General features: G+C 44.2%; 1 protein-coding gene across 5 annotated transcripts in view; it reads left to right on the forward strand.

Annotated features, from left to right (window-relative positions):
- auts2a (activator of transcription and developmental regulator AUTS2 a) overlaps nucleotides 1-15,409 on the forward strand; it is a 292,831-nt gene that overhangs the window by 123,943 nt on the left and 153,479 nt on the right. For all 5 annotated transcript variants that reach the window (XM_031857275.1, XM_031857276.1, XM_031857279.1 and 2 more), the window contains one exon: nucleotides 3,847-3,942. In XM_031857275.1, the coding sequence (XP_031713135.1) occupies nucleotides 3,847-3,942 (96 nt within the window). The remainder of the gene's footprint in view (nucleotides 1-3,846; nucleotides 3,943-15,409) is intronic.

Below are 15,409 nucleotides of genomic sequence, written 5' to 3' on the forward strand. Positions count from 1 at the left end.
TAGTGATAGGTAATGCCTTACCTTTTGAGAGTAACTAGTGATAGGTATACGTTACCTTTTGAGAGTAACTAGTGATAGGTATACGTTACCTTTTGAGAGTAACTAGTAATAGGTAATGCGTTACCTTTTGAGAGTAACTAGTAATAGGTAATGCGTTACCTTTTGAGAGCTCCACAGAGATTGCAACACTTAATTCAATTTTTTTCAGCAGAAACTCAGACTTAACTGACACATTCAAATGGTTTGGGGATGTTCAGTTGTCAGTATGGCAGCAAGTGTGAATAGTTGCTAGTAACTTAATCACAAGCGTATATATATATATATATATATATATATATAAAAGATTTATAAGAAATGCCAAATGATTTTCATACTTGCGGGTTGAACAGTTTCATGCTGAGGTTCGGCTGCTTTCTTCCAAAGCCTCACGCTGACTGCTGATTGAAAACAGTTGTTGATTCTCTACTTCAGTAGATTCAGACTGGTAACAGAGATGAGGAAGAGGAAAAAAACTAAAAACTACTTTATCCCCTAACACAGAACAGATTGCAGGAAAGCAAGACCTCACTGTGTGGAAATTAATGGCAGATGCACTTACTAGTAGTTTAAATGTTTCATTAGACGCTAATGTCTTGCTGTGTCTTTAATTGTTGTGAAATTAGCCACTGGAATATTAAAACCATCTGTCTGTTATCTTCCTGCAGGGCCCCAGGTTGCACAGATACAGTGAGGTCATTAAATAAATGCATCCGTATGTCTCAACCTGCGTCTTAATTAATGTGTGTATGCTATTGCATCAGTACGCACCAGTGTGGGGCCTCTGCACACGCATGACTCATCCCTCTGCCGTAGATCTCTGCTGAATGCAGTGAAGTGCGCTGGGTCTCATTACAGGTTTAAAAGGCTATAAAAACGACCTGCATGCAGTAACAAGTTGGAGTGATCAGATCAGCGTTGATCTGATCCCCCCCCCCCCCCCCGCACGCCCACACAAAAAAGGATCCTCATTTAGATTTATCATCAGACTGCAAGTCATTACATTTCAACTTTGATTTTTGATGGCCCTGACTAGTGGAGCAACGGATCATAAAACTCACGGATCAGAATCAGGGATCGGATCAGCACAAAAGAACCAATAGAACTTTTAGAGATCCCTGATCACGTTTTTATTGCCGCCAACACTAATTGCCGATCATTGATGATCCATATTGTTTGATTATAGCAGCTGGTCTACAAGGCTCCACACTCACTTTTCCCAAAAAACAATTTAACCACTGAAGTCTGTAAACCATAAAAAATTACTTTGTTAGTCATTAATAGTTTTTTTCTTTATAAAACACATTTGAAATGATTAGGAAATAACAGATTGTATTTTTATTGATTAAAACAAATCTTGTAATTAATGGTTTTAATGATGTATTATATTGCTGTGAAAATATCTCTTTCAAACTGTATTTATTAAAGTTTCTCACCAACACTACATTTTACGGGATTACATGTGAACACATCAACAGAGCCTGAACGCATCATAATGTAACCAAACGGAACCTTCGTTTCAATTTAAACACGGATTGGTTATTTACAAAGTAACATTATCAGAGATCGGCGAACAGAAAAGCATTAAAGCTGATGTCCTGATCGCATATTTTACTGAATATTGGAGGATAACCATCGTCGGTAAAACCTTATTTCACACTGTTGGTTAACGTTAAACTGTGTAATTAATCCACGGTTCACATGCGTGCCGAACGGCAAGGGGGGATGCATACGGATCACGGATCAACTGTGGTCTAGCCTTGACCGCCAGCATTCCCTCAGCATTTGTCTTATACAGCCATTAATCGCAGCATAAAACAAAATGAATTCATCATGTGAACCTCAGAAAGGGGAGAGCGGATGAAGAGGAAAAAAAACACACACAATTCTCTGAAGTAATTTAAGGGAGCTCAAGGGGAAATTAAAGGGAACAAGCTGAGGGATACGTTTTCAAATAGCTGTGTAATCAGGTCCCGAGCTATGTAATAGCCCTGGAATATGAGCCGCTCTTTATTGGAATGTCTTTATTAGACATGTTCTTCAGACATTACACACAGATTTAAATTTGTGCAAGATTTCTGATTTCATGGAGTACTTTCCCACTGATAAGCCAGGATACGGCAATGTGATTATGCGGTCGCACCACTGCGGAGTTGGCGTGATACCACATTGATTAATAAAAGACAAATCTCTATATCTCTCCCACACTTGCCAGATTATATGTATAAGCCTAACAGATCTGAGTTTGGTTTTGTGTGCGTGCGTGCGTGTGCGTGCGTGCGTGCGCGTGCGTGCGCGTGCGCGTGCGTGCGCGTGCGTGCGCATTCATAAATGCATGAGTATGCTGCCCGGTGATGTCGGCAGGGACACGGGCTGGTTAATAAATATTATAGGTCAACATGTTTTGATGAAGGAGCCGCAGACTGGGGCGTAAACAGCGTCCCTCGCCCTCTTTTCAAGGATCAGTTCACAGGCCAGGGTGGATGAGATATTATTCCCTCTTTTCTCTCTAAAAATATGTAAACTCCCCTCAGACAAACTGGCATTTACAAGAAAAAGAGAATAATGTGCCCCTGGTTTTTGTGGGAATAAAACGTGTCAGAGGTAATTACTGCTATCACAGCGCAGGGCATCGGTGTGCATGTGTCTGTGCGTGTGCCACGTTTGGTTCTCGTGCGCTCTCGTCTCAGGCCACATAGACACACGCTGACACACATGTACACACGCGTATTCATACTCGTGCACGCACCTTGTAGAGCAGGCCCGTCAGGCATTCCCAGTGCTCAAACTCTCTTATCACGTTCAGCACTCTGGCGAATCCACCCGCCTTCCACCCATCATGCAATTCTCCCAAGGAATAGGATTCCTTTCACACCGCTAATGGCTACAGAAAAGGGAACATTTTCATTTTAATTACCCGCTCAACTCGGGGGTTCTTTTGGTATTCCCACACCTTGTGCCCTTTCATCGCGCTAAATGATGGCCGATACCTGAAAAGAGAATTCTGAAGGAGAGGTAAAACAAACATATACTGTAGCACTGTCTCTTCCCCTTCAGAGCAGGACTGGGAGGGGAAAGGAGAGTGCCATCATCTTCTAGTCCAAGTCCTTTGTGTGTTGCAGTGCCACGCTCTGCTTCTCCTATTAGTTGGCAGAGCAGCCGTTGACTGCGCTGTCCCATAAAGCATTTTTTTATGCGCTTTGAAATGAAACCTGCGGCGTTTGTCTGGTCTGCAAGGAGCAGCATGGGAGCTTCAGAGGACATCAATCGCAGACTTGGACAGCGCGTATGGGCCCCACCTCCTTTCCACTCAGCTCCGCACTCCCAAGAGTCTTTTATTGTCCTACAGATTTTGAAGGGCCTCAGATGCTCGCGGATTGGCACGTCCCCCCCTTTATTCTCGTCATTTCGCTGCATCTCGAACAGAGCGTCTAGAGGATGACACTTGCCGAGCTCCTGCTGCCTCGGCATGTGGTGTCTGCTTGGAAAGGATAGCGGCTCCATTTGAAGGTTCTGGAGGGGTCTTTGTCCCTGTTCTCTATTTCGTGGGCTGAGAGGAGTTTCATACTGCGAGATCAGATGGCGTCTATCATTGGCAGGCGGAGTGATGGCTGCTGAATAGGCTCCGAAATGTGACAGATTTACAGAGACAGCGCCGCAGCTCCTGCCAGCTCTCACATATTCATGAGCCGATTTCTGTGGGATGCCTTCCCATCGCCAGCTTTATCCGTGTAAAGCTCTAAACTGCAGTGTTAACAGTTTTACTTCATGTTGTTAACCCTTGGTCTCCTTGTGTGTTGTGTTTGGCAGCTGAAGCCAGGGCAGAACAACTGTAAGGGCAGCGACAGCGAGAGCGGAGAGTCCAAGCCTTCCGTCAGGAGCAGCTCCAGAGACAGAGTGACAGACGTGAGTACATTAACATATCGGACCGCTGCTTCACTGGTAGTCTGAACTTTCAAATTCAAAAATCATAGTACATTACCAGCATTTCAAATATAATCAAAAACTACAACAAAGAAGAAAAGATTGGACAGAATAATTGGAAGTCTGAGCAAATATTTACTAACCATTGTCAAAGTCCCAATAGCATGTCAGTGGTACTTAAAGGTGCCCTGTGGAGTTTCTAAAAAGTGATCAATTGTACTCAAGAACAGACAAACAAAACGGTATTATAAGAAGTTATCAGATAGACGTGAGAGTTGTGGCAGCCTCCACAACTTTACGTTGAATGAACAAGTGATAAGTTAACAGAACTGACTGACTGTAGTGACAACCCAGTAACTTCTGGACATGAGTGATATATAAAGGCTGTATAGGAAGTAGTAGTGGTAGAAGTTTCACAGATGGCACTTCAAATAAAGATTTACTAAATCCGACACAAATGAATCTGCATGAATTATTCATTAGTTGCAATGCTTGTGGAACAACCTTTGCCTTGACAGGAAACGGCGTCATGTGGGCAGTAAGATACTTGTATTCATCGACCTTCACGTCAAACTTCCTACTTAATCATTCCATGTAACAGTAAAAACATTCAGAGCTCAAGAGAATTTATTTGGTATTCTCAATCAGTGGATGTTCTTTCAGCACAAATATTTATAAACTGTACTCCAGTTTCTTAACTGAAGAGTCATTATGTGATTGTGGCCTTGCACCGTTGGTATGTCACAGACAAAAGGTAAGTTATGAATGTCATATAAATCTTAAATGTTGGAGTACTTCAGGTGAAGAGCACTATTTGCGTCCTGCAGTCACACACACACACTCTCTTTATGACTTTTACAAAAAAAGACACCACTTACTCACGACCTCGTGGCTTGTGGGGGGGAGCTGAAGGCGAGCATTAACGGACAGAAGAAAGAGCGGCTATGAGTCACCCTGTGACATATTCCAAGACGTGAAGCGAGCAGGCTGGAGGGACCTCGCTGCCACACACCCTGCCCTTTGATTCGTGTGGAGAATGTACAGTGAAGCAATCAGATATCTGGCCATAATTAAAGCTGTCAGTTGGGAGGCGAGCTAGTCTTTGAGAAAGACACGGCCCAACAACTGAAGCAAAGCGGATTCTGCGTGTAGCTTCACGATGCTTGACTGGGCATGAAATTAAATAAGTAATGTGATGTTGACAACAGAAATTGAAATGATACTCGCTGATTCCTGTCTGACTGCACTGTGACTGTGCAGCACTATACCAGGACAAACGGTTTGACATACAGCCTATGGATGGTTGCTTTACTGTGACTGTCGCACAGAATCATAAAAGTATCCATGATCTCTACTAACTAAAAGCAAACTACTACAACATAGGTACAATATTAAAGCATCATGAAATACAGTATAATTATGTATAATTGTTCATGTCATATTAAGGGAATCGTGATTACCTTATGGCAGTTGCCTTAAAAGGAACACCAAATATCCATTAAAATACTGCCTGCAACTATTCTAATATATGTTTTAGAAGCTTTTGCTCCATGTCATTTATTTAATCATTGTTAAATATTCATAATCCTAAAAGCCTGAACTGGCAACCGTATATTCTGACTTGGCCTCATTGGCCAACCATGTCTCCCCATTTAGATGACATCGCTTTGATGATTTGCACTTGGAGTCATTACACACTAATGAAACATGTTTAAACAGTTACATCATGTTATGGTCTGTTACCCTCACGATCACTGCTTCACATTCATCTTATTTGGGTTTGAATATTGTGTGTGAAATCGGTCCCTGAAATGAAGATAATTAGCAGCACCAGCCGATGTGTTTACTCTGATTTATTGGAACATTGTCCTAAATTCCAAATTGTCTCCGAAATTTTAATTTGAGAATATCCGGTTTCCTCAAGCAGAAACTTTCCCCGCTCGTGACTTGTTCTGAGGGAGCATCTATCGCCCTCTCTATGATCACTTCCACCTGAGCTGACATCTCAGCCACTCGCAACACTCTGGAGGATAGAAGGAACGGCAGCTCTGGTTCTCCCCGCGTCGCCTGGTCAAGACACCCCACAGGAGACTGAGCATGTCTTCAGAGGAGCTGCAGAAAGCTGGGCAGCATGAAGACAGACTTTTAGACCCCCATGTCACCTCCGATAGTCACACATCTCCGGTCCCCACAGGTTTCTGAACAAGTCCTCTCCAGCCGTGCTGTAAAAACCCACTTCACACGTTGCCGGAGGTGCAACTTGTAGCTTTTGTAGCAGAGCTGTGAAAGGAGGAGGAACAAGAAAATGGAGTGTATAAAAAAAACCAGTTTTTCTTTTGCATAGATTCTTTAGTTTTTGTTTATTTTTGTAGTTATATAATACAGTTGATGTACTGTAAAAGAGTTACAGATGAAGATAGACGTATGTCCAGGTGACACATGAAAGCCTGTAGCCATTCCTCTGCTGTGGAGGTCAATGTGCTTGTTCCACTCAAATGTATTTTGATTGCACAACACTGCACAATGCTACTGGACTGCTCGTGTGGTTCAGCTGCACAGAGATGCTCCCTCCCAGTCCAAAAACAAAGAGAAAGCATCTAAGTCACTCTTTAGTACCAGGGAGCGGTGTGAGACAGGAGCTAGCTTTGACCCGAGCTGTTCATTAGACCCAACAGTTCGCTAATGGTATTTGCTGTAGCACTCCCTTCCCCTCGCGGAGCGACCGCGCTCCGATGAAGCAGATGAACTGAGTTTCCCGATCTGGCTCTGGCTGCCAGGGAGACGGAGGCCAGAGGAGGTCAGGCCTGGCAGCCTCCTCTCTCCCGCTCGCCTTCCCTCCTCACTCCGTCCTGCCAGCTCATTAAGGCCTACAAATGGCACATCAGCTCGGCTGTGTTTGCCTCAACCCCAAACCCCAGCTAAATTGGCAGGCTTAGCCGCATTTACTCTGAAGCGCCGGGTTCCCTTTTGGTTTCGTTTGAAGCCGTCCACATCCCCCCACCGCACCCTGCCCCATTCAGTCTGGGTGGCAGGCATTCAGGCAGGCGGCAGTGCTGAGCAGAGGGAGTCTGCTGGATCAGGCAGGGCAGGGAGCTTGGGATGAATCACTCCCGTTTAGTCTCTGCGGCAAGGGGTGAAATGCCATCATTACCCGGCTGCCTATCAAATAAATTGGCAATTACGGGCCTGGGATTGCGAGTAAACAGCATGTTACTCCTTTTTTTCCACCCAAGGGTCTTGATGAGAGGCGGGTGCATTAGAGGGAAGCTCTGGAGTACTGGGTCAGAGCCCGCCAGTCAGTGTTAGCCAGCCTGATGAGAGGCACAAGAGGCAGACTATAATGAATGCACCTCTATATTTCAGTGGCCATTGTTATCGTCAGCCATAGCTTCCTGTTGAGTAAACTCTGCCTGTCAAATTGAAACACATGCGATGCTGTCCAATGCTTTTGGACCACACCTTTCCTTAGTATACTATGTGGATACCTTCCTGTAGCAAAGGGTAATGACATGTGTGTTGCTCTGGTTAGATGGGTTGTAACACTAATATTAATACTAGCACTTTATTGGTGTTAGTCCAGACAGTTTTGGATACTGTTTTTCCTGACTGAAATGAAAATGTGATAATTGTGGGTTCCTGAAAGCCACACTCGTGTGTGCTGGCTCCCCTCGCACGAGAAGGTTTTCTTGCGGTGAGATCTTGGAAAGTTGTTTTGTAATGAAACATCTGGAAGTGATATTGTTAAAAGTCAAGCACATCGTCTTCCCCTGCTTTTGAAGCGGTTTCAACCCAAACACAGCTAAAGTCTCTCTTATGGCTCGTAAAAGGGAACGCAGTTATTACTGGCTTTCTGCTGAAAACATGACAAGGCATTCAGAATCCTGTGTGCATGTGGTGAAACCATTTCAAATACTCAAATTACAGCTTTTGGAAACAGATTAATGTCATAAAGTATATTCTGTTGCTGTAAAAAAACATCACTGTTATGATTGAATTTGCTGGAGCATAGCAAGGCTGCACGTAGTATTTTGTCCTTGACCTCCGAGCACAGTACTTTCCTTAAGCTTCTTGTCTGAACTGAATCTCACTGTCCAAGTGAACTGCTTATGTAATCCCAATTCCTCAGTACATTCTCCAATTATTTCCTGACACTCTGATGTAAATGAGGTCGCAGTCCCCCTACATGTCCAGATATGCTGGCCAATTTGCTCCGACACAGAACTTGTAATTGCTTGCATCAATTATCCGTCTCTTTCTCTCCGTGCCTCTCAATAATTTGAAATGTTTCCTATTAGAGACGAGCATTTAGAAATGGAAGTATGAATGTTGTACCTATAATTAGCTCATTATCACGGGATCGTTGTCGTTGCTGAGGCACCAGTGTGCGCATAGTGACGGTGTGAAATGAGCAGCAGCTGCAGTGCAGTGACCACTTGGCGGTCTTTTTTGACTGTCTAATGAGTTTTGAGGAGTGATGTAACAAGTCAGGGCAGATTGAAATACTAAAGACAATAGAAATACAGACAAAGCATTTATTATCCTAACCTGGGGTCCAGATATATATAACGGCTACTTCCACAAAGATACACATCATATAGATAAACAACAAGAAAAACAGTTGACTAAATACCCAAACATCCCCAAAAAAAAGAGTCTAAGCTTTGGAGTGTGTGTGGGGGGGAGATGAGAAAAGTTTTCAGCCTAATTTTAAAAGAAGTTAGAGTTGGGAGTGTAATAGCTGAAGGCAGTTGAACCAGCTTTTTATCCAATACTTTGAACAGTGAAGAGGCCAGCTCAGGAAGCCCTGAGAGATCAAATTGACTGGTATCTAGTAGGAGAAGTAAGTGTGTTTTACCGCTAAAGTCATCCATCTCTGTGATCAAATATGAACTCATTTAATGCTCAAGGTTTTGACAGGATGACTCACTCTTTGATTCATGCCATCTGGGGTTCCTATTAATTCATAAGGAACACCTGGAACACATTGTAGAACATTTCTTTCCCCCGCTGGCTACCTATCTCTCAAGTCCTGTGTGGGGAAGAGATCATGTCCACAAGGCCAGGTCTCATTCCCAGGTCGTCAAATAAGGATGCTGTGTCACGGCCCTCGGCTTCTGATGGCAGGGCACTCTTTAGCATCTAAATGAGACCCACCGGGCTGTGAAGGAACTCCCAATGCACTCATGTTCGTGGCAACATTAGACACGATCAACTCTGGAAGTCAGTTGCCATAGTATAAAGAGAGACAAAGTCCTCAAACGCATGACTTTCACCCAGGAGACCACCGTTTGTATCTCGTGTGAAACCAAAAGTCGTCATAGAGGTATTTACATTGACTGCTGAACTTGCGTGTGCTACCTAACTTAAGTAACATAGGTGCTCATTTTAACCCACACCACAATGTTTTCCCAACCAAGTAGTTTGAATTCACAACATTAACCTGCAACAGTAGTGGAGCAGTGTGTTCAAAAGTGAGGCAAGGGCTTCTGACCAAGTGTCAGTATGTGACGAGTTGGGAATGAGGACGGGTTGGTCCACAATAAGAGCTTTGCACCTTATTTTTCTTAGTCATTATGCCAGGTTCTGTTATTCACTGTGCCAGATGATCCAGACACGAGATCACTTGAATTGCCTCCGCCTTTGACTTTAAATCAACCTGATGAATAGACTGTCTCTCAGGAAGTAGCCAGACATGCTTATTACCAACTCTGGCACTCCAAATCAAGCCCCCTTTTTTTCCTCTCGTCTCCCTCCCTTTTGTTTCTCTTTCCCATATTCTCTCACATCGCCTGCAGTCGGGGTTGTCAGGGACAGATTGGGACACTTTGTGACATGGCAGTCGGGCAAAATTATGCTGCGCCTCCGTCGCCCTGCCAGTACCCCAACAGCCGAATGTCCATCAGGGGCCTGTGAGAGGTCCCGCCGGATGGCTCGTCTCTACGAGTGCTCGGGGCACGCCTGCCTCCCTGCCTACGTTCACAAGTGTTTAACTCAGACTCGGCTGCATCTACTCTCCAGAAATATAATTAGAATGAGAGAGGCGCAGTGTGATTGTCTGCAGTGACCTCTGAGCAGCCCTCAGGTTGAGATTACATGGCACTAGTTTATATCTGCTAATTATTTACCACACCTAGAGGCCTTGTACACAAAATACAATTTGGGGAGTCAGAGGAACATTGTGACCTTTGCTGTTGTTCTGTTACTGTATACCAAGCAACATAAGACTCTTTAATTGTTGAAATTGATACAGAGTGAGGTTGGTGTGGTAAATACTGTTCAGGCTGATGCTGACTCAATGCAATCCCTCAGTGCTGTGGATGATAAATCTATTCTCATGGAAGATTAATGGACTGGAGAAGTGGTGTTGAATGTCATTGTTGAAGGTTGAAAGTATTGAGCGCCTGAATCCTATCCATATGTTTTCAGGAATGACATAAATAGGCCCAGCCGGAATCCATTTTGACTTATCAAGCTTAAACCAGTGCCAGAGCCACGCGATACTTGCCAAGTATTCAGGCTCTGAGGCTTCCAACAACAAATCCTATTCCACATAATTTCCACTGAAATTGGCCGTGGCCATGTGCTGCCACCCTGCTTTTGCTTTTGCCTTGCGTCCCGCAGCTCTTGGCTACGTATTACTTCCGCATTCCCTGTAACCCAACCCTGTAGCCCCAATTTTTGCTGTCATACCAGGCCCTGGTGAGGGAGTCTCTCTGCTCTTTGTTCCAGCCTTTACAGCGTGGAGGCTGTTCCGGTGGGGTAAGTTGAATAAGTGGAGCCCGGAGGAATCTCTACAAAGGTCTCACTCTGATTGGATGCATGCAGAGCCCAAGGAGAGAGTGCCGGTTGCCATAGCAATGAGAGCAATGTGGGAACTGGCTGCATGGAGGAGAAAGGGGAAGTGGTGCTTTCTTTTGTGATGGGAGGTCTTCATCGACTAACATTTCGCTTTATGAATACAAACCGGCCAACACGCACGTAAACACAAATGCATACGCAAAGGCACACCGGCAGTATTATACGCACCTTTTTACCCCCCAAGGAGAAGCTGAGCTAGAGTGCATACTTCAATCACAATGGCCTGGTAGGGGTGTACTGGGGCCCAAGCTGGGAGCCAGAGAAAACACAATCAGACACACCAGGAGTCCAGAACCATCTCCCCATCATAAACATGATTACTGGCCATTCACTGCTACATATCGCTTACCTCTCCTGAGCCAACAAATCATCCTTACCCTCTCTCCTGGCTCATCACAGCCACAATAAACAAAGAAATGACGTAAGTATCTTTCTCTACACCGCTTTCTTTTTTGGTTGCAGCTTGCATCCCCGTCTGACTTGGAGAAGATTCTTCTAGTTTTTTAACCCTTAGCATTCAGGCCGCATGAATATCCATGGTGTGATGCAAACCTCTCTGAGGAGCATATGTTTGTGTTCATGTGTGTGTTTTGTATACGTGTATCCCTGGTGTGTGTATGTTTACACCGTGGAGTTTAGCTGCAGGGTTTAGAAGCTGTGTGGGAGGGTTGAGGTTTGTGTGTGTTGTGTCGAGTCTTGTTGAGTTTGTAGTGGCTCAGAACGCTGTATGGGGATTACACAGGAAGGTCCGCTGGTCCACGAACTCGGTCCAATCTGTCATGTCTATAGGCCAAACACAGCAGTTGAATGTACATCCCCTCTCATGCATGGGATCCTGCTGTTGACGGCTGAATCGAAATCAAATGGAATGGTAAGGTGCCTAGAGAATCCCAGCACCGCTGCTCTCCACAAGCAAGATCGCTTACTGTTATGCAGCAATGTGTGTGATCCGCTTTTCATCACATCAGCTTTGTTGGGGTGACAAAAAGTCAAAATTCAATAAACACCCTATTCAGTATATACGTAATAGGGAGCTGCACAATGCAACAAAGACCGATGGCATGATTGTGAAAATACAGCCCATAATCAGTAATATGATATATAATAGTATGTTTTGCATGTGCTTTGAATTGATCTTTTTGACGGATGGTACTTTGTAACGCTGTGCATCACAGCCATTCGTTCCCCCTGTGCTGGAGGAGGCCATGTTGTTTCTTATTCAAGGCGTCTGACAGGATTACTGTGAGGCATTGGATGTCACATCTCTTCTATTTCAGAAGCCAGAGCAATTTCCCTTAAACCACAAGGAAACAGCACTAACAAACAATAAATAAATAGATAGTGTAGATAGATGGACAGACAGATAAGACAGACCGAGATAGTGCCCCTGGAATTACAGTTGCAGAAGATTATTCCAGAGACATTATTTCCCTCAAGTCGTGGGCTTAAGTCAAATTTGGAAGAGAAATGAAATTGCCAGCAGTGAAAAACCAGACTAGGTAGGAGTTCATGAGTAGAGAAATAACATTTTCATTTGTTTCTGCCCCAGTGGGAGACGAGCAGCCTTTCAGTAAATAGAGACAGCTATGAGAAATGATTTTTTTGGTCAGTGGGATATTGTTTTAACGTGCACTTATCCATCTGCAATCTAGATGGCAGGCCTCAGGAATCCACAGGATGGCCATTCGACTGTTGTCTTTATGACACACAAGTGTTGGCCTCGTCTCGCCTCCAATTGTGTCTGTTAGTGTCCCATTTCCAGTGGAGATTCAGTCCTGTGTTGTTGTTTCTTTAACTCCCTTTGTTAAGAGCAACCAGCTGATGCTACAGTACTCTTTGGATTTCAGACTTTCTATATTGAGCTTGGCTGGGAATTGAAATGAAAAATTCAATCCTGGCTTCTGAGATTGTCATCTCCCGCCGCACAAGCTAGTAGGGGCACCGTACAGTATTGTTATTTTTTCCACTGCAATAATAATACACAAGTACGGTGCATTAAAGGGAGATTGGCACAGGGTTTCAGTTTTGGTAGATTCTTTTTTGTTGTTGTTGCCAGCACTGTTCCATTGTGTTTCTCTGTGTTTTGTGGTTGGAGCCCAGTTTGCCTGAGGTAACAATGTGTCATTCCTCCTTTTGTTTGTGGTGTCGAGAGTTTCTCAACAAGTCGCATGCATTGTGCGCCTCGTCTTTATCTCGACTAACATTTGATATCTTTGTCTTGTCATATTCGGGCTGTTGTATTGTACTTTCTTGACAATAGTGTACATGCACCTGGATAAATGGTCACGCCGTATCACCTCGCTTAAGTGTTATCTGGTTTCAAAGAGTTATCCGGGGGATTATTGGGGGATTACTTCCACTGTCGTAAACTGCAGCTGTCGACTTGTGTGAGATGTCTGATCAATGAATGTGTTTCTATTTACTCTATTGAAGTTATTTATAAGGTGCGTTACAATTCGTGATTAATCTGCAGGAGCCCAGCTTTGATCCAGAGCTGTCAGCAGTGATGTACTCCCAGGTGATTACGTCTACTTCCTGTCATCCACTATCAGCCAACACATAAAGCACTTGTCACATGGCCCATTCTGATTATGGTTGATATTGACACCAGAATTGAATAAATGTATGCAATAAGAAGATTAGTGTTTCCCATGAGGCACGCGTCCCCCTGCTGCATTCATTCCCGATGAGGCGCGCTGAGCCTTTTGAGCGACTCGTTTCATCCATGCAAATCCCATCTCTGACTACACACTGTGTAAATAGAGAAGAGCGATGAAAATTAATCTGCAGGCCATCTTAAAACGGAACAGCAGCGGTCTCACGGGGAAGCAGAGGTGAAATTGCACTTGGACTTTTTGTTGAAACACGTTCTGCATAATCGTATATTCGCTCCATTTTGCATTGCATATGGGTATCAGTCGACCCCCGCCATGGCGCGTCTCAGACCCGGGGCCACTAGAGCAGGGTTTCTGCTCTGATAAAGAGACACTTTACAGGAGAGATTTGTCTCCATCTCCTCCCCCACAGCTTCTGCCATGATTGCTCCTCATGAGGAAATTGGAAAAATAATGTCATGGCTTATGTTTGGTAGCATGAGGAAGCATGAGTAAGATTTTGCAAAGAAGTTCTCATGACAGCAGAAATTACCACTATGTACAGAATATATGTGCCTGGTTTTTGTTGCCCCCGTTTTCCTTAAAAGCCCACCTTTATAATGGACTGTGCAGTTGGTTGCAGTGCACTGGTGTTAAATCTTCTGTATACTAATTAGATGATTAGCTCCGACCAGTTTAAAGTGAGTCACATCAGCTGTGTTGGGTAGCATTAAGGGGTCACATAGTACAGGGGATTGGATGGGATTAACCTTGGCCTGCCCCCTTGGCCCCGGGCCCAGAAGGCCCAGGAAGAGGGGAATTAGCCAAGCCAGGCAGGGCCATCTGATTCCAAGCCCTCATCCAATTACTGCCTTATCTGCTCGCCAAATGAGATCAATGCATGGAGGGCAGGGAGACCTGGCAGGCTGGCGAAGGTGCGATAATCAGTAGTTGGGAGCACGGCACTTAACTCCCCTGTGTCCCTGAAAGAGCCAGAGCATGTGTTAGGAGCACCACTCACTGCCATTAGCTCTCAGTGCCTGCTGGAACCTGACCTGCACTTTGCATGAGGACAACCTGGTGTAGTGCATTTAGGCATCTTTGCATTTTGTGTTCGAGTACTGCACTTAGTAAGATGAATAATGTGCATAATTAGTTTTTCCTCTTATCCTTGGTGAATCTACCCAGCAGATTACACTGGCTAAAAAGGTAGTGGAGAGGGGGGATTGTGATTGCTTTGTATATGTGTTACATATGAAAGGCCCTTTTAAGCCTTTTACAGTGGTTAAGAACAACCCTGCACAGTTAATATAGTCCACTGGTCATTTTCTTGTCAATTAGGGAGAAAAACAAATGTTTGATGTTTATGAGCTGCAATTATGAAAATATTTGATCTCTGTGTGCCATGAAAGCAGACAATTCTGCTCTTTACCTGCACTTCTTCAAATGGAGTTGGTTAAATGTGACTGTTGAAATATGTTAAATGATGTTTTATCAGTGGTGGTCCTCATGTGATGGTCCTCATTGAGTAACTCCTGTTCGCCACAACTTGAATACATTACTCAGGGCTGAATATTTCTAGACTTAAAAGCTCACAGAGAGAACTATAGAACTCACACTTTATTCTTTTTTCAGACTAGTAACTAACACATTGATGACAGACAGCTGCCATTAACCTGAACTTAACAATAAGAAGCACTCATACCCGGAGAGAGTGGATTGATTTGGAAACGTGTCATCAAAAGGAAAGCTTTGAGAGAGAAAAAGTCTTTTGGCTGAGCCTTTACATGATATAAAGCTCTTCATATTTATTCCTGATATTTCTGCCATGCCAGTGATTGTATTGCACCACTGGTGTGTCCCTTAGCCATCTGGAGGACCGTTCTGTGCCCACAGTATGGCCGGAGAGGGACCCATTCTGGTGAATTTATGTTCGGCTATTTCTTCCCGCGCTTGTGTTCTCGGCACAACTATCCATCGGAGAGCAATAGGAAGCC

The sequence above is a fragment of the Anarrhichthys ocellatus genome, unplaced genomic scaffold (assembly GCF_004355925.1).
Source record: "Anarrhichthys ocellatus isolate YVR2014 unplaced genomic scaffold, GSC_Weel_1.0 scaffold18, whole genome shotgun sequence".
Classification (NCBI taxonomy): Eukaryota; Metazoa; Chordata; class Actinopteri; order Perciformes; family Anarhichadidae; genus Anarrhichthys; species Anarrhichthys ocellatus.